Below are 20,164 nucleotides of genomic sequence, written 5' to 3'. Positions count from 1 at the left end.
ACTAAAATTCTACGAAATGGGGTTTTCGAGATTGAATTGAAGATCGAAATAAGTAAAGAATTGGGGGTTTTTAGATTCGGAAGAAAAATGGGAGACGGTAATTCGATGATATGAGGAAGAAGAAAAAAAGAAAGTGGCAAGTAGAGACAGGTGGGTTTTTGTAGGGACGTGTTATGCCGTTGGTTTGACGTTTCGAAACTACGCGCGAAACCTTTAACTGTCCTTTCTCGCGTGTTTCGCGCCACGACAGAAACAGTTCTCCTTACGTGTAATGAGATGGAATTGCTATTTCCACTCCAACTTGACCCACTTTTCTCTCTCCTATACATGATGACAAATAGTAGTAGAAATAAATTTGTAAATATTATTTGTATTTCAAACTTATATTATATATATATATATATATTACTATATTTATTTTTTATTTTTACAAACTTTGAGACAAAAATTTTGATTTTAATTTTTTTGAGAAAAAAAGGGAGATTCAAATTAAATATTTTAAATAATATATATGTGATTGCAAAAAATAGATCTATTATTTTCACCCGATGTTAGGAATAAAATTTATTATTTACACCTTAGAAGTTAGAACTCCCCCGAATATGAATGAAGAATATTGGAAGCTGAAAAATGATTGGTGGCATCGGCGAACGCTATGATTACATTTGCAAATTGCATATGAAGTATGATTGCTATATTGTGTGGTTCTAAAATTATTCCTTTTGCATTGGAATTAAAACCTCTAGTATTTCTATTTTTGTCTTTAATAATATATATATATATATATGTAAATTCTTAATCCATGAAAGTTTTACTTTAAAAATATATATACTTTCTACACTATAGTTTAAATACAATCACAAATTTGTAAAGGCCACACTCCAAAATAAAAAGCAAAGTAACAAATTATTCATGAGCATCCCACCTAAAGTGCCCATCATCAATTTTATTAATATTTTCATAATTTAAGATTTAAGGTATAAAGTTAAACGGGATTAAATGGGATATACGTGTTCAAGTTTAACCTAATCGGATTTGATCATTTCAAAGTTAAGTTTGTACCTTATCTACTATTAAAAATAATGTAAAAATATTTTATATTAATCTTTCAATTTATATATGTTAAAATATATAATTTATTTAATACAATAATAACATATACAGTTTAATGAATAATCTCCCAAATACTCCCACCTTCTTGTTTTGCTTGTTGGTGGGATGATGGAATCATGGAATAGATTTAGCTCACGAGCTCCTACAAGGCATGTGTTAAAACTAGGCTTGAATCTCTTGCTTTCACTGACTTTGTTTTATTCTTGAACTCTGTTCTGAGTTCCATGGGAGTGACAGGAAACCATTAGGTCAAGAGTATAGACAGAAAAATTGACCCTCATCAGATATCAGAACTAGACCACTAGCACAACATATAGGGTGGGCGCAGAGTCTTGGCCTTCCTAGGGTGGTCCAAGTTTCTAACCATGCTGGCACCGTTATGGCATATGTGCTATTGTATTAACCTTGAACATGTCTTCCTTTTCTTCTAGGGACACAAGTGGGCCACTTCCTTTGCTTAGTACTGAGATAGTGGTTCTCAGTTGTGCTTGAAACTGCATTCCCTGCCCCTGTTTTAAGTGCTCGTCGCTAAACTTTCCATGCATTGACTGCCAGAAGAAACATTGAAGTTCAACCCCGACGAGCACTCGATGATCTCAGACCATTGGCTAGTCTGGCTTCTACGGGACCACAAACACCACCTTCAACTGCTTTTAAAAAATTATATTCATGACTGTGACCAGGCTGCCAAGGGCTATGGAGTCCCCCACTTTTTTGTTTTACTCTATTTATTAATCAACAAATAATGGTAACATAAGAAAGCCAGATGCAGCCACATATACTATCAGACAAACAAAGCCGACATTTCATGCAGGAACAAATTAAGGATGACACAGAGATTCGAGATGTTGCTGCCTCTGTTTTTTCTTTCAACATATCAACTCTTGTATTTATACAAGAAAAGACAGATACAATCTTCAGCAACTCATTCAACATAGTAAAGTAACCGCGATGAGGAAGATTATGAGATTACAAGAATATCGTTTCATATTTGTCCTCGGGTGCCGACATCGGCATGTAATTATTGATTATTCGACCATGACATGGCATGTAATCATTGGTTATTCAATTTAGGGTAATCTAGATTTTATTTGGGAACGTGAACCATGTTAATACTCCTTGATCTTCCGTACTGAACATGTGCAATAGGACCACCTTTGGACTCTCAGAAAAAACACTATGGCTTGAATTCTGAGCTTGTAGTGGTTGGCTTGTTTGAAGGGAGTTTAGGGAGGGCCCGGGGGGGGAGGGGTGGAGGAGAGGCTTGGGACCAACCAGAACACCCAGGAGACAGCGTTTAAGATGAAAATGTTAGTCGTCAGGGTCTTTAGGGGAATCCAAGATCGTCTTCTGGATCATTTGACTTGTCTCTGCCTCCGACATTCGGTCTTGTTTGCTTTGGGATTGTGCATAGGCTTCAAAGAAATCCTTGTTTACCTTTTCAAGTTCATTTCATACTGTACATAATGATGAACGTAGTTCGTGTTACATATAATCATGATAATGTTTACTATTCTTCACGTAAAAACCAACATTGAAAAAGAAAAGCCTCCAACGAATTCAAGCTGAGCTTATTTCTTGAGAAAGGAATAGGAAACACCTGGAAGCTATAACTCTGTGAAGGGACGATGAAATATTGGAGAAGAGATGAGACCCAGAATAGTTTGCTTGGTGTTCTAATATTTGGCTGATCAAAAGTGATTCAGGATCATGAAATATTGAAAAGAGCCGAGCTTAGGCTGAAAATGCTTAGATTTGACAAGATTTCACCTGGCTATAAATATACTCGGGCTTGACTTGATCAAAGGTTGTCCCAGCTGATCATGGTATGAGAAAGCTAAGGATAAAGCATGCAGAACCCTACTTGGGTTCACAGGTTCACTTATATTCTAACTTACTAGGCTATATCAGATCAGAGGTTGACTTGCTGTCGAGTCAATTGGTCAAGATATGAGAAGAAAAAAAACCTCCAGCTCAAGCAGAATTCTATACAAATTTGACAGGTTCTTTGTTTGGCCAGCTATAGCTGCATTAGAAGCTTACTGGAGATCATAATATAAGCAAAGTCAAAATCTGCAAATCATGTTTGAGAGTTTCTGTTGACTACTCAGGTTTGTTTCAAATATATGTGATTTCTTTTTTTGGTGCAAGCAGGATTGAACAATAAAGAGTTGGGAAAGGAATACAACGAACCAGTAAAAGTGATGACAGGTTGGATGCTTGCATGCTTGGAGAGTGCTTCCATGCACTCTTCTTTCGTCATGTTGGAGATCAAACACTTCTCAATCAGATGCGGCACCTGCAATAATTACAACATCAACTCCAATAAAATGCAAAACAATATATATCAATATATTGTAATTTTAACAAACAGCACATCAAATTACAGTATAAGATCACCATGTGAATATATGATGATTAAGAATCCCCCATGATTTGTCCTTGCTTCTGAACCAAACTCTTCTTATTGTGTTTTTGTGAAGCTCAAAAAAGAGAATGGGGAAAGTAAATGACGAATTAAGGAAGTGATCCTGGTGCAAATATGATGCAGCAAACTGAGAATTAAATATAGGGCAAGCCAATAGGATGATAGGGGTGAACGAGTCCAGAAGTCCCATGTGGGAGACAGATGATAATTGGTCTTTGTCTTTAGGACTTATTTGTACTCCAAAACTTTCTTTTTTATATTAGGCATTCCCTCGAATCCTTGATGTCTTAAAAATATCGAAAGATTTTTTTTAGATTGATAGATTACGCATAAATATGAAAAAAGTGATTAATACTCATACATTTAGGAAAGTAAATTTTTTTACGAATTCTTTGACAAAGTTAAAGGTGGATGGCTCGGATTTATTTTATACTCGGTAGTAGTTGCTTTCATTGTAACAGTTCTATTATTGGCTCTAGGGTGTGCAACAAATTTCTTATGGACTTTTATCATATCTATTTGTATGGTGATTATGTATTGTTTTGTATTACAATAGCTCTTAACTAACAGATGTGAAGCTTGTAATACTTATTTTATCAGTAACGAAATTGAATTATTGAATAAGTAAATAAAATAAAATAAAATAAGTAAAAATGTGATAGTGTTTTTTTATTTTAAAAAATAGATACGAACTAAATTTTTTGTAGGTGTATGCATGTGCATGAAAGTTCCAATTTTTTTTTAAAATAACGATTTTGCTGGTCCCAATCCAAGTTAAATAAGATGGGCTGACCTTTGATCAGGTCCATACCACATTGCAGAAATTTGGAGTTATTTGCTACCAAACCAAGCTCAATTACTGCTTCCAATTTGCCGTTTACTTGCTGTCTTTCTTTAGAGCGCTCCTTCATTCCACAGGAATTTTAGTAACCAAAATTGTCAAATCTTTCTAGACAAATAAATGGATTTGGAGATATGTGTCAAGGCTGCCGCTGATGCCCCTGATGTTCTTGGAGGCTGTATGTTATGCTTGTTTTCTTTTTTTGGGTGATTTTGTTTCTGGGTTTTGAATTTGAATTGAAAGGTTGTTGCTTTGTTTTATGTTCTTCAGGCCCATTCTGCCAAAGGGTTCTTCTTACTTTAGATGAAAAGTGGGTTCCTGACACGTTGCACCTTGTCAATCTCAGTAATAAGCCTCAATGGTATATATCAGATAATAAATTATGTAAACTTTTGTGTAAAAATGTGAACTGTCAGGTTTTTTTATTTTTATTTTTCTGTGGTGATGGATTGTTTGGAGTGTTCAATGCAAATGTGGTGCTCGAAATTTGTGATTTTGATTGTAAAATTATGTACTTTTTTTTGGGAGGGGGGGGTTTGTTTGTGGTGATTGTTAGTTTGTAGTGTTTGGGCAAATGAGTTGCTGTAAATTTGTGATTTCGATTGTAAAAGTGTGAACTTTGGGGCTTTTTTGATTGTGGTGATGGGTTGATTGGAGTGTATAAGCATATGGGTCTTGAAGTTTGTGATTCTTTATTTGATTTGATTTTGATAGGTTTTTGGAGATAAGTGCAGAAGGAAGGTAGGTACCAGTGGTGAAGTTTGATGAGAAATGAGTACCTGGCTCTGACGTGATTGTTGGTATTCTTGAAGAGAAGTACCCTGAGCCTTCTCTTAACAACACTACCTCAATTTGCCTGTGTATGCTGCCTCTCGTCTTCCCTTTTCTTTCATTTGATTTATCTCTCAGCCACCTTTTGCACAGTGTTCTTGCTAACAATACTATAAGTTTGTCTATTTACTGAAAGTTATATTAATACTATACTGTTTTCTTTTGAGTTTATAATACATGCTTATTGTACTTCTTGCTACTTTTATTATCTGAGTTAATCCTGAAAACATTTGATTATTTTGGTTGTCTTCTGCCACCTGAAATGTTGTGATTATTTTTGCTTTGTAATTGATTCCATGAGAATGGTTACCTTGAAAACATAAAGAATAGAGTTGATTCTCTTTGTCGTATTTTGCTTATCTTGTACTGTCAGGAAAAATTGTCAATCTTTGATTTAAAAAAAGAAATGGAGTGGTTTTGTTGATAGGAGTTGTTCATTGAAACCTCTCAACTGATTATTAATCTTTATTGCAGTTGATTTTCTATCGAGAGTCCTTTGTGAAAACTCAGGCTGCCAAGGAACACGCGATTGTGGGATGGGCGCATAAGGTCAATGCATGAGTTAGTTCAAAACTATAAGGTTTTCAAACTCTAGAGTATGTAAGTGGGTAAGACTTCATGTAAAACCAGATGAATGTTGGTTGCTTCACGTACTAATAAATGTTTGAATCTATCATTATAGTATCCATGGTGGTTGCTATTGATTAGTAAATTTTGATCTGATGCTGAACTGTAGGTAGTGTCAATTCCTCTCTCTCTCTCTTCCTGTGTGTACATATGGGCTTGCTGGTGGAGATATTTTTCTGAAAAGATGATGACAGAATCATGGAATAGATTACCTCACAGGCCTCTACAAGGCAAATCTTAAAACTGGGCAAGAATCTATTGTTTTCTTTGACATGTTTTTTTCTTGAACTCTTTTCTGAGTTCTGAGGGAGAACGGCACACCATTAGGTAAAGTATTAGATTGTTTGTGGAAAAAAGTTTAGAGTCGGCTCAGATTGGAGGTTATAGAGTTATCTTAAACAGATAGAAAATTAGAAAACCATATGTTGTCACAAAGGATTCACAAAGGATGGCACAGATTCCAGATGTTGTCACCTCTGTTTTCTTTCATCATAGAAAACCATAGCTATCATTTGTATATATTTATCTTGTATATATATATACAGATATAGACTACTCTCCTTCATATTTTTCCTCAAATTGCTTACATGAACATGTAATTATTGATTATGCCATGATGACATGGCATCTAATTATTGGTTATTCACTTTAGGGTCGTCTAGATTTTATTTGGAAATGGGGACCATGATAATACTCCATGGTCTTCCCTATTAAACATGTGCAATAGGACCACCTCAAGAGTGGTCCAAAAGGACTCTCAATAAAAACACTACATGGTTTGGCTAGATTCGAAAGGAGTTTAAGGAGGGCGGCTGGTGGAGGAGAGGGCCAGCTACCAACCAGAACAACGAGGGGATAACCTTTAAGATGGAAGTGTTAGTCATCATGGTCTTTAGGGGAATCCGAGATCATCTTCTGGATCATTTGACTTGTCTCTTCCTCTGACATTCGATCTTGTTTGCTTTGGGATTGTGCATAGGCTTCAAAGAATTCCTTGTTTTCCTTTTCAAGTTCATTCCAAACTGTACACAATTAACATATTTCCTGTTACATATAAGCATGATCATGTATGATATTCTTAACGTAAAAACCAACATGGTGTAAGAAAGGTTGTCTGTCTCAGGCTTGACTTGATTGAAGGTTGTCCCTGCTGATCATGGCATGAGAATGCTAAAGCTAAAGCAGAACCCTACTTGGGTTGACAGGTTCATGCGGGTTTTTCTCTCTGTGTGCATGCAGGATTGGAAAAGAAAGAGTTGGAAAAGGAATAAAACGAACCAGTAGAAGTGATGACAGGTTCGATGCTTGCATGCTTGGAGAGTGCTTCCATGCACTCTTCTTTGGTCATCTTGAAGATCAAACACTTCTCGATCAGATGCTGCACCTGCAACAATTACAACATCATCACCAACAAAATGGAAAAACAACATATATCAATATAATGTAATTTTAACAAATATCATATCAGATTATTATAGTATAAAATCACCATGTGAATATAGGATGATGAAGAATCCCCCATGAATCCTGAGCCAAACTCTTGTTGTTTGTGAAACTGAAAAGAGAGAATGGGGATAGAAAGTGGTGAATTAAGGAAGTGATCCTGGAGCAAACATGATGCAGAAAACTTTGGGGGTGCACAAGAGAATGAAATATTAGGCAAACCATGAGGGGGACGTGGGGGGAGATATGTCTAGAAGTCCCACGTGGGAGATTGATGATAATTGGCTGAGAGGGGATGAGGTATGCTTTGTAAATATGACCCTTTCTTTGTCTTCTACCATTTATTTGTATTTCATACTTTTTTTTTTCTTATACTATCACTCATTTCATCTCTAAATATTTATCTTTTCTATATTAATAAAAATTTTGACTCACTTAATTAGTTAAGTAAAAAAGTCATAAAGTTTTTTTTAAAAAAAAATGAGAAATCGGTAATTTTTAAAATTACTCGTAGATATAAAAATGCATATTTAAACTCAAAAGATTTAACCGGTCGTAAATTGAAAATTATAAAAAAATAAAATCGTAATTTCTAAATTATTAATAAAAAAATTAAAGGTCAATCAAATTCTTAATAAATCCAATCCCAAATTTGTAAAGAGCAAACTCCAAAACAAAAATCAAAATAAGAAATTATTCATGAGCACTCCACTTAAAAAGTATATGAGTAATCTTTTATATATATATATATATTTCTTAACACCATAACTCTTTTATATTTAAACATTTGACTTATTAATTTATGCATAATCTTTTTATAATCTTTTTACATAAAGAACAGAATTTAAATCCTTTTCCTTTAAGTAAAAAAAAAAAAAGAAACTTATATATACACATAGGCATGTTAAATGGGCTACATGTGTTGTTGGGTTGATCAAAGTGGGCTCAATCTGGACTTAATCTGACTTGACTGTTTTAAAGATAAGCTCCAATCTTTTCATTTATCTTTATATATACATGTTTTATTATAAAAATATTCTTATTATTTTTATATATTAAAATTTAAATTTAATCTTATTTAATAAAATAATAACTTATACTTGGACCAAATAGGTTCGAATTTTTAAAAAATCTTATCTCAATTAAATTTGGAATCTCGAGGATAAATTTGAAAAAAAATAAAGGCACATATACGTATTTAAATTTATTAATTATATATATTTTTTGAAATTGGACAAAGGGATTCAAATCTGTTACTTAAATGCAGAGATTATACATCAATTAATGAATTGAATGTTTGAATATAATTTATTTATTATATTTAATTTAATCACTTTGTGAATCTATTAATAATAAAAAATGAATAAGACTTAAAAATGCTAAGAGACACAATCAATCATCCAATAAAAAGTTGGTGACATTTTAGAAAGGAGAGAAAGGGAGATGCAAAGACAATGATACATGAATCCCACTCTAGCAAAAGTCATGAAATGAATGCTTTTGGTTTCTTTGTCAGAGTGACAAAAGAAGTGATTCTCCTCCAGGAGGAAGATGACGATCAGAAATTAGAGAACCCATTTTCCTTCATGGACCAGATTTTTGTTGCAATGGATTGGACCTTTCCCCATGAATAGTTTTCAATGAGATTGGGACATGGAGTAAATATTTGTAATCCTAACATAGTGTGTGTGTGTATATATATATATATATATATATATAAGTAAATAATTCAGATGATCTGATCCACCTACCTCATTTGTATGCTTTCTATCTGAGAAAGTATTACTTATATGAAGCCTTTCATTGGCCACGTTGCTTGGGGAAAACCAATGTCGACCTTGAACTTAGCAAAAATCATGACCATGTTAATGAGTACGTGAATGAATAAAGGGGGGAACTTTGTGGAGGCATAATAGGTAGCTTTTTGACTTTTTCAGAAAGCTAGAATATACCGTTGTTGGTCCCAATCCGAATTAAATAAGATGGGCTGTCGACCATGATCTTTTGATCAGGTCCGTATATCACACTGACAACAATTTGGAGGCACATACTACCATACCAAGCTCAAGTACAACTTCCAACTTGCCATTTGCTTACTGTATTCCTTTAAATCTCTCCTTCCTTCCACAGGAATTTTAGTAACCAAATTTGCCAAATCTCTCTCCAGGAAAAATGGCTTTGGAGATTTGTGTCAAGGCTGCTGCTGGTGCCCCTGATGTTCTTGGAGACTGTATGTCATGGTTTTCTATTTTTCTTGGGTGGTCTTGTTTCTGGGTTTTTAATTTGAATTGAACTTTTGTTACTTTGTTTTGCGTTTTTCAGGTCCATTTTGCCAAAGGGTTGTTCTTACTTTGGAGGAAAAGAAAGTTCCTTACAAGATGCACCTCGTCAATCTCAGTGACAAACCTCAATGGTATATATCAGATAATAAAAGATGTAAACTTTTATATAAAGTGTGAACTGTGAGGTCTTTTTGTGGTGCTGGGTTGTTTGGACTGTTCAATGCAAATGTGTTGCTCTAAATTTGTGAACTTTGGGGTTTTTTGTTTGTGGTGATTGGTAGTTTGGAGTGTTTGGGCCGATGGGTGGCTGTAAATTTGTGATTTTGATTGTAAAAGGTGTGAACTTTTGGGTTTTTTGGTTGAGGTGATGGGTTGTTTGGAATGTTTAAGCAAATGGGTTTTGAAGTTTGTGATTTTTTTATTTGATTTGATTTTGATAGGTTCTTGGAGATAAGTCCAGAAGGAAAGGTACCGGTGGTGAAGTTTGATGACAAATGGGTGCCTGACTCTGACGTGATTGTTGGAATTCTTGAAGAGAAGTACCCTGAGCCTTCTCTGAAAACACCACCTGAATTTGCCTCTGTGTATGCTGCGCTCGTCTTCCCTTTTCTTTCATATGAGTTATCTCTAAATTACTTAGTGTACTGTGTTTTTGTTAACAGTTTTATGCGTTTGTGTTTCTGCTGAGAAGTTATACTAATCCTATACTGTTTTCTTTTGATTTTATAATATATGTTTGTTATACTTCTTGCTACTCTTATTATCTGAGTTAATCCTGAAAACGTTTGATCGTTTTGGTTGTCTTCTGCCCTCTGAATTTTGTGATTAGTTTTTGCTTTGTGACTGATTCCATTTGAATAGTTATCTTGAAAATATAAAGATAGAGTTGATTCTCTTTGTCATATTTTGCTTATCTTGTGTTGTCAGGAAGATTTGTCAATCTTTGATTTTAAAAACAGGGAATGGTTTTATTGATAGGAGTTTTTTTTTTTTAGAAACGTTTACTAAGCACTTTGTTCTTGAAAAATCTCAACTGATTATTCACTGTGTGACTGCAGAGGATCAAAAATATTTGGAACTTTCATCACATTTTTGAAGAGCAGGGATGCAAACGATGGATCTGAGCAGGCTTTGCTTAATGAACTAAAGGCATTGGACGAGCATCTTAAGGGTCAGGTAAGTGATAGTAATATATTATATATTTGAAGCGCTTTTGTGTGTAGATTCATGGTTTTATTTCATATATTTTACCATGTGCATCAGGGACCATTTATTGCTGGGGAAAAGATCACTGCTATTGATTTAAGTTTGGGGCCAAAGCTCTATCATCTTGAGATTGCTCTTGGCCATTTCAAGAAGTGGACTATTCCGGAAAGCTTGACTTGTGTCCACGGTTACTTGAAGGTATGCAGCTACTGAACCATCAATCAACATATTTTTGCATGATTTACTGCTTTTTAAAAAAAAAAAAAAAAAAAATTAGTGATTTTAACTGTTCAATAAGGGACCGTCTTTGGCATGCACGTTCCATCAAGTATTACAACCTTCTTCTCAGGATGCTTACTTTGTTGGTTTTCACTGGTCTTTGTATTTCTTGTGTCACATTAGTTACAATCCTATCTGGATCAATTTAGTGATTTGAAGCTTTATTGTATTATAACACACATAATTAGGAGTAATGCTGTAGGTTAGGAGGTAGCTACAACAGAATGTGGCATGATATACCTCAGTGACTATATACATTTCAAAAGAACATAATGCTGGCTCGATATAACAGAACATAAATGCCAATGATGATACTTTAGAATGTGAATTCATGATTCTGAGGGATTCCCAACATCAAGGTTTTCTATCATGAACCCTTAGGCCCACGCCCCCACCTCCTCTAAAAGAATCAGAAAGAACTTCTGCTGCCTTCTTTGTAAAAGCAGGTATGTTTATCAGGCTTATGTCGTGACATGAATAATGAAAGCTATGTCATGCTTGTATTTAAGGATCATCATGATTTTTTTTTTTTTTGAAAATTAAAGGGCAGCTTTCATTAAACCTGGGGGGAAATGAAAGGGTTCCCACCAGTAAGGTGGCAAAAACAAATACATCAGAAGGGGGTATTGGTAGATATGCACTAAGGCAAAAAGAGAGCATACCTCCCCAATACACCATAAAAAGGCAGAGCAGGGGTGCCCCAAAAAACGGAAGCAAAAAGCCCTTCATTTTTGGGCTTGGTGTCCTTTAGCTAGGTCCTATTTTATCCCCTTATTTAGCATCTCTCAACTTTAATGGCCCCTGCAGTTGATTTTTGCAAGAGGTGCCTTGTTCTAGAAATACACTTGTATATGACTGACTGTCTGGCTCAGATTCTAGCTTTAGTTTAGTTCTCTTGATTACCTGAAATGGCTTTTCCACTTATATGCAATCAAGCATATTGCTTGCAAGTTCGAAATAGTCATCATTGATTATGGCTATGTAATCATGCTGAATTGGTATTGCCTCTGTCATAAGGCACAAAATATGTAACTAGGTAAGCATTTCATGATGAGGCTAAAACTGTAATCCTAGATGGTAGGAATGAAGCGGCTCTTTTATCTGAGTTTGAGAATCCTAGTCCTTTTAAATTTTTGGCTTAACATAATGGTTTTAATTGATGAATGCTCAATGAATTGGGGTGATATTTGTCCTGACCCTTTTATCGTTAATGAATATCTTCTTTGTTTCTAATTGTGTATCTTTAAATGTGTTTATGCTGGCATGTGTTCATGCTAATATTGACTCTGGATAGAAGAAAATTTATTTATTTTTTGACTAATGGTCAAATATATTTCCTTTATCTTGCATTGCAGTTGATTTTCTCTCAAGAGTCCTTTGTGAAAACAAGTGTTGCCAAGGAATTCGTGATCACTGGATGGGCGCCTAAGGTCAATGCATGAACTCGTTCAAAACTATAAGCTTTTTAAAATCTGGAGTATGTAAGTGGGTAAGACGTTATGTTAAAACCAGATGAACACTGGCTGCTTCACTTGTGAATAAATGTTTTGATCTATAATTATCGTATCCATGGTATTTGCTATTAATTATTAAACTTTGGTCTGATGTTAAAATTGTGTTAGTGTCAATTCTTCTCTCTCTCTCTCTCTCTCTGAGTGCGTACGGGAGTTGTGTGCTTGTTCTTGGGAGATATTTTCCGAAAAGATGATGTAATCATGGAATAGATCAGGTCACAAACCCCTACAAGGCAGATCTTAAAACTGGGCAAGAATCTCTTGCTCACACTGACTTGTTTTATTCTTGAACACTTTTCTGAGTTCTGATGGACGGATGGCAAACCGTTAGGTCAAGTATAGATAGATTGTTCGTGGAGAGAAGTTGTAGTTGGCTAGACTGGAAGTTATGAATTTATCTTAAACAGATAGAGAAACTGAAGGACAGTCTTCAACATGAATTAAGAGAGAAAAACTGACCCTCCAGCAGATATCAGAAAACAACTAGACTACTAGCACAACAACAGATGAAAGAATACAGATAACCCAGGGTGGGAGCAGAGTATTTGCCTTCCAAGTGTGGTCCAAAGTTGTTTCAAGGTACTTAGCATGATCATATAATCATTGTTAGCTGCAAACTGCACACCCCTGCCCCTGTTTTAAGTGTTAATCACTGAACTTTCCATTCATTTAATACCAGAAGAAACATTAAGTTGAATACCCTGATAAGCACTGGATGATTCCAGACCACTGGCTTCTATCAGGACCGTAAACATCACCTTCGCATACTTAAAAAAATTCATGACTGTGACCAGGATGCAAGGACTAAGAAGTCCCCACTGTTTTTTATTTTACTCTACAATAATGGTAACATACGAAAGCCAGAACCAGCCACATATGCTATCAGACAAAGCAAAGCCAAAAAAATTTTGTGCTGAAACACTGGAAGACAGAGATTCCAGATGTTGCCACCTGCCTTTTCTTTAACATAAGAAACCAAAGCAATCCCTTCTATTTGCATAGAGGAAAAGATTCATACAATCTTCAGCCACACACACACACACACACACACACACATATATATATATATATATACGCACATAATGATCCAATCATCATTCAGCATATAGGTACATATACAGTAAGTAGAGTAAATGCGTCAAAGATAATGAAATTACAAAAATACCCTTTTGTGCAGTTTTTCGAAATTTTTTCCTAAAGACGTTGACACAACATGATGACATAGTATGTAATTATTGGTTATTCAATTTTAGGGTAGTCTAGATTTCATTTGAAAGGGGACCCTGATAATGCGCCGTGATCTTCCGTATTGAACATGTGGAATAGGACCACTTTCAAAGGTTGGAAGGACTCTCAATTAAATTTTGTGCTTTGTAGTGTTTGGCTGGATGTGTAGAGGAGTTTAGGGGTGTAGGCGAGGGCTAACTACCAACCAGAACACCAACGACAGATCGTTTTCGAGGGGCAATGTTATTCGTCGGGGTCTTTAGGGGAATCCGAGATCATCTTCTGGATCATTTGACTTGTCTCTTCCTCGGACATTCGGTCTTGCTTGCTCTGGGATTGTGCATAGGCTTCAAAGAATTCCTTGTTTTCCTTTTCAAGTTCATTCCAAACTGTAACACAATTACCATATAAGCATAATCATGTATGCTATTCTTCACGTAAAAACCAAGAGAAAAGAAAACCCAATAAAGTCAAGCTGAGAAAGGGATTGGGAGCTATAATTCTGTAAAGCGATGTTGAAATTTTAGACAGAGATGAGACCCTGAATAGTTAACTTGGTGTTCTAGCATTTGGTTCCGGATCATGAAATGTCGGAAAGAGCCAAGCTTAAGCAGAGGATGCTTGGATTTGACAAGAAGGCTAAATTCTCAGGCTTGACTTGATCACAGGTTGTCTCAGCTGATCATGGTATGAGATAGCTAAGGCTAAAGCAGAACCCTACTTGGGTTGCCAGGTTCACTTATAGTATAACTTACTGGCTCTATCAGATCAGAGGTTGACTTTTCGTTAGGTCGATAGGTCAAGATATGAGAAGGAAAAAACAGACCCCATCTAAAGCAGAATTCTATACGGATTGACAGGTTCTTCGTATGGCTGGCTATAGCTGCATCAGAAGTATATTAGAGATAATATAAGCAAAGCCAAAACTGGCAAATCATGTTTGAGAGTTTTTGTTGACTACTCAGGTTCATTTCAAATCATCCAACAGCTCTTTCGTGCGTGTGTTTTCTGTATGCATGTGTGATTTTCTTCTCTTTTGGTGCATGCAGGATTGAAAAAGAAAAGAGTAGGAAAAGAAATAGAGCGAACCAGTAGAAGTGATGACAGGTTTGATGTTTGCATGCTTGGAGAGTGCTACCATGCACTCTTCTTTTGTCATTTTGAAGATCAAACACTTCTCAATCAGATGCTGCACCTGTAACAATTACAGCATCAACACCAACAAAATGAAAAACAATATGTAACTATGTATTGTAATTTTAACAAATAGTATATCAGATTGTAGTATAGAATCACCAGGCGAATATATGATTGTGAAGAATCCCCCATGATTTATGATACCCTTGATCCTGAACCAAACTCTTGCTTCTTTTTTCTTGTGAAACTCAAAAGAGAGAATGGGGAAAGTAATTGATGAGTCAAGGAAGTGATCCTGGTGCAAATAGGATGCAGCAAACTCGGGGGGTGCACAAAAGAATAAAATATAGGGCAAACCAAAATGTGGAGGATGGGTCCAGCAGCCCCACGTGGGAGATAGATGATAATTGGCTAGGAGGAGATTAGAGGAGATTTGTAAATGACCATTTCTTTGTCTTCTAGGATTTGCAATTAGGCAATCCCCCTCCACGTGATAAGTGGGTCCTAACCCCTCTACAATTCCTCCAAACAGACAAACCCAACTACACCCAGTTGAAATCCTTGAGCAGTTCCCTGAATGATCCACTCCCTTTGGCTACAACCTCTCACAACTCAAACCCTCCCCCTGCTGAAAGTATCAAAGGCCTGTTTTTCATTTTCCATGTCTTTCCAGCTATATGTAGCTGGGTCCTTGTTCCTGTTGTATTTTGCAGGTATCGTGCATTGAAACTTAGCTATCAACAAAGGGGACCATTAATGGTAGTAGTATCATTTACATGGAAACAGTCGAATGTACTGATCGATTGAGCCAACCCTTTTTAATTTAATCGAACATCTAGCATGATTTTTTTGTGGTTTTTGTTGAAAGGTAATTCATACTCTGACAGTGATAGCATGTGAAGAACAAGAGAAGAGCTTCAGCTTTTTAGTGGAAAACGATGACGTTTATTCATAAGCAATTATAAGTTTCCAAAGTGTGTCGTTTTACTCTTTTATGTTTTAAGTTGGTGTACTCAAAACGATGTTGCTCATGTCGTTTCTTTATCTTTAGCTAAGTTTAGTTAAGTCCTATACGCTTCATTTAGGTGTCGTTTTTGAGTCTGTTTTAAGGCTTAACAGCCATGGTTTTCTGTTTCAATTTTTTACCGTTGAGGGATCATTGGTCTGTGTGTAGTTTGTTGCTGTGATCCGATTTATCAGGAAATGTTTTTGAATTGTTAGAATATAAATACTGAAAATGAAATGAAATACTTACTTCTTCCCAGTAAAAAATTTTCGATTTCACATTCTCTGGAATTCTTTGTTTTTTTTTTTTAGACTTCTCAGACTTATCTGTTTTTTTTTTAAACTTTGTTCTTTCGTTGCTTAGCTTTGCAGCTTAGCTTTTAATTTTCTTCAATTGGTATCAGAGCTCTTAATGATCTTAAGGGCCTAGGATTTGATCAGTTTGTGAAAATATGACTTCTGGATTCAATGCATTAGCTCCACCAAAGTTCACCGGAGAGAACTATTCGTTCTGGAGTGTGAAAATGGAGGCTTATCTCAAAGCCTTCATGTTGTGGGAAGCAGTGGAGACTGATGAGGAACCAGTGCAAATGAGAGCTAATCCGACGATAGCTCAGATCAGGCAATTTGAGGAAGACAAAGCCAAAAGGTACAAAGCTCTTTCTTGCCTTCACTCAGCTTTATCTGATGAAATTTTTGCTCGGGTTATGCATTTGAAATCTCCTAAGCAAGTTTGGGATTATTTGAGAGAAGAGTTTTTGAGAGTGAAAGAACTAGACAGATTCAAGCGTTTAATCTTACTCAGAAATTTGAAATGTTAAGAATGGAGGACAGTGAAAATATAAGGGAATTTTCTGGGAAGATGATGGGATTAGTGAACCAATTGAGGCTACTAGGGAAGGAGGTTACAGAAGAGAGACTGGTAAACAAAATGTTAGTGAGTTTACCTGAGAAATATAAGACTAAGGTGTCCTCATTAGAAGATTTCAAGGATCTAGCTCAAATTACTTTTAAGGAGTTAGTTAATGCTTTGGAAGGTTTAGAACAAAGAAGGGCTTTCAGACAAAAAAGTGCATCAAATTTTGCCTTAATAGATAAAGCTAAAAATGTGAAAATGAGAGGTAATGGCTCGAAAGACAGTTCAATTGATAAGAAAAACAAAGGAAGGAAGAGTGGAGATACTCAACAGGGGGATCAGAAAAAGGAATTTCCACCATGCAAGCATTGTAAGAAGACTAGTCATACTGAAAAATATTGCTGGTTCAGGCCCAATGTTAAATGCTGGGCTTGCAATCAACAGGGTCATGTGGAAAAGGTATGTAAAAATTCGGCTAAAGCACTTAAGAAAGCTGTTGTTGTAGAGCATGCAGATGAAGATGCTGATGAAGTTCTCTTTATGGCTACAATTGATGAAAATTCAAGCAATGTAACATCTGGTGAGAATTCAAAAAGATCTAATGTTTGGCTTTTGGACAGTGCTTGCTTCCATCACTTGACAGGTAATAAATCTTTTTTCTCTATCCTTGACAAAAGCTTTAAGTCAAAGGTTAAGATAGGAGATGGAAATTATCTGGATATTTTAGGAGTAGGAACTGTTGACATTGAAACTGCTTCAGGCAAAACAAGTATCTCTAGTGTGCACTATGTTCCTGCTGCTGATCATAGTCTGTTGAGTGTGGGACAATTAGCTAAGGAGCATTACAGTATTTTGTTTAAGGGTGATAGTTGTATAGTTTTTTATTCTAAGGGTAAAGAATTGATTACAGTATCTATGAAGAACAATTGCTATCCTCTGAACTTGGTTAATACTGCTCACTTAGCTTTATATAATGAACTGGATGTGTCTGAAGTATAGCATCAAAGGATTGGCCATGTTAATTACAATACTTTGACACTGATGTCTTCTAGAAACTTGGTGAAAGGATTGCCAGTTATTTTGAAACCGGATAAGATATGCCAGACTTGTCAGTTTGGTAAACAAACAAGAAAATCATTTCCTACAGAAAGTAGTTGGAAGGCTACCAGGAAGCTGGAATTGGTACATACTGATTTGAATGGTCCCATGAAGACTGCTTCACTTAGTGGAAGCAGATACTACATCATCTTTATTAATGATTATTCAAAGTTTTGCTGGATATCCTTCTTGAAGCAGAAGTCTGTTGCTTTGAGCTATTTCAAGAAGTTCAAAGCTGCTGCTGAAAATTTCTTAGGACAAAGTGTGAAAATCTTGAGGACTGATAATTGTAAGGAGTATACATCTACTGAATTTGAGCAGCATCTGGAGTCCTGTGGAATAAAACATCAGTTAACTATTCCATATAGCCCTCAGCAGAATGGGAAAGCTGAAAGAATGAATAGAACCTTGGCAGAGATGGGGAGGTGCTTGTTGTACCAGATGAAGATGCCAGGGGCATTTTGGGCAGCAGAAGCTGTGAATACAGCTAACTATCTTTTAAACAGAGTTTATACAAGAGCTCTGGATAGCAAAACACCTTATGAAATGTGGTTTGATTATAAACCAGATGTTTCCCATTTAAAAATATTTGGCTGCATTTGCTATGCTAAGGTACCAGATGTTAAGAGGACTAAGTTTGATCCAAAATATGTGGCAGCAGTTCTAGTTGGCTACAGTGAAGTCTCCAAAGGCTATAGATTGTTTGATCCTGAATTAAAGAAGATTTTTGTAAGTAGGGATGTGGTATTTGATGAGGGGCAAAGTTGAAATTGGCCTAATAGTGGTGCTGGACAGGTTAATTTTACCAAAACACCTGATGTAGAGGCTCAACAGACTGTAGTTGATGATGATTCTGATTTGGAGGATGAAAGTAAAGCAGTTAGAGGTACAAAAAGCTTAGCTGACATTTATAGCAGATGCAATGTTGCAGTAACTGAACCAGCAACTTTCAAGCAAGCTCAGCTTGATGACAATTGGAAATCAGCTATGGATGTTGAAATAGAGATGATATCCAAGAATGGGACATGGACTCTTGTTGACAGACCAGTTGACAAAAACATCATAGAAGTGAAGTGGATTTACAGAACCAAATTTAATCTAGATGGTTCTGTATATAAGTACAAGGCTCGGTTGGTGGTCAAGGGGTATGCTCAAGTATATGGGGTTGACTACATGGAAACATATGCTCCAGTAGCCAGACATGATACTATAAGGATGCTTGTTGCCTTGTCATCCAGGGAGGGATGGACAATTTATCATCTGGATGTCAAATCAGCCTTCTTTAATGGCATTCTTACTGAAGACATTTATATTAAGCAGCCTGAAGGTTATGTGCAGTAGGGGTCTAAGATGAAGGTATGCAAGCTTATCAAGGCACTGTATGGCTTGAAACAGGCTCTAAGAGCTTGGTACACCAGAATTGATGAATACTTCAAGAATCAGGGGTTTATGAGGAGCATCAATGAATCCACTTTGTATGTGAAGCATGAGCATAATACTGTGGAACTTATAGTGGCATTATATGTGGATGACCGTCTGGCTACTGGACCAAAAAGCAAGTATGTGTCTAAATTTAAATCTCAAATGAAGGAAGAATTTGAGATGACTGACTTGGGAGTTATGACTTATTTTCTTGGCATGGAAGTGGGGCAAGCTACTGGTAAAGTCATACTACATCAAGGCAAATATGCTCAGGATTTATTTAAGTTTAATATGAGCATGTGCAAGGCAGTAAATACTCCATTGTGCATTGGTGCTAAATTTAGTGTAGCAGATGGTGCTGAAAAGACTAATGGACAGTTATATAGAAGCATTATTGGTTCTTTACTCTATTTGGCAGCTACCAGGCCAGATATAATGTTTGCAACAAGCTTGCTGTCAAGGTTCATGCAAAATCCTTCAGAAGTACACTTTGCTGCAGCTAAAAGGATTCTAAGATATGTTAGAGGAACTATGAATTATGGACTAGTGTATATGAAGCAGGAGAGTAGTCAACTGATAGGTTTTTCTGATAGTGACTGGGCAGGTTCATTGGATGATTCTAAGAGCACAAGAGGTTTTGTTTCTCATTTGGAAGTGATGTGTTTGCCTGGAGTTCCAAGAAACAGCCAATGGTAGCTTAGTCAACAACAGCAGCAGAATACATAGCATGTGCAGCTACTACCAATCATGCTTTATGGTTGAGGAAGCTATTAGATGAGCTGGGTGTAGACACCTAAAATATATATATATATAAATAAATAAATAAAATAATTTTAAATTATAATAAAATAAACT

The 20,164-nt window shown here is 35.9% G+C and overlaps 3 protein-coding genes and 2 pseudogenes across 4 annotated transcripts; 2 read left to right on the top strand and 3 right to left on the bottom strand.

The window, feature by feature from the left end:
• On the bottom strand, positions 2,425–3,546 carry LOC18586249 (annotated as a pseudogene).
• Positions 4,366–5,774, top strand: LOC18586248 (annotated as a pseudogene).
• LOC18586247 lies at positions 6,306–7,626 on the bottom strand. The gene is made up of 3 exons (XM_007009493.2): positions 7,330–7,626; positions 7,119–7,224; positions 6,306–6,862 (listed from the first exon to the last, which is right to left on the bottom strand). Exons 1-3 carry the CDS (start codon positions 7,360–7,362, stop codon positions 6,717–6,719), a joined length of 285 nt encoding a protein of 94 aa, XP_007009555.1. The 5' UTR covers positions 7,363–7,626; the 3' UTR covers positions 6,306–6,716.
• Positions 9,287–12,663, top strand: LOC18586245 (glutathione S-transferase DHAR2). Of its 2 annotated transcripts, XM_018129531.1 has the most exons (7): positions 9,287–9,351; positions 9,451–9,513; positions 9,606–9,696; positions 10,006–10,149; positions 10,624–10,741; positions 10,829–10,969; positions 12,406–12,663. In XM_018129531.1, exons 2-7 carry the CDS (start codon positions 9,456–9,458, stop codon positions 12,490–12,492), a joined length of 639 nt encoding a protein of 212 aa, XP_017985020.1. In that variant the 5' UTR covers positions 9,287–9,351; positions 9,451–9,455; the 3' UTR covers positions 12,493–12,663. The 2 variants fall into 2 exon arrangements, with proteins under 2 accessions (XP_017985020.1, XP_007009553.2); XM_007009491.2 differs by lacking the exon at positions 9,287–9,351 and having other exon boundaries at positions 9,353–9,513.
• LOC18586244 lies at positions 13,487–15,305 on the bottom strand. Its single transcript, XM_007009489.2, has 3 exons — positions 15,088–15,305; positions 14,881–14,986; positions 13,487–14,180 (listed from the first exon to the last, which is right to left on the bottom strand). The coding sequence occupies exons 1-3, from the start codon at positions 15,118–15,120 to the stop codon at positions 14,035–14,037; spliced, it is 285 nt and encodes a 94-aa protein (XP_007009551.1). The 5' UTR covers positions 15,121–15,305; the 3' UTR covers positions 13,487–14,034.

Source organism: Theobroma cacao, chromosome 10, assembly GCF_000208745.1.
Source record: "Theobroma cacao cultivar B97-61/B2 chromosome 10, Criollo_cocoa_genome_V2, whole genome shotgun sequence".
Classification (NCBI taxonomy): domain Eukaryota; kingdom Viridiplantae; phylum Streptophyta; class Magnoliopsida; order Malvales; family Malvaceae; genus Theobroma; species Theobroma cacao.
The sequence above is the reverse complement of the archived record's forward strand: the minus strand, read 5'-3'. Positions and strand labels throughout refer to the sequence as shown.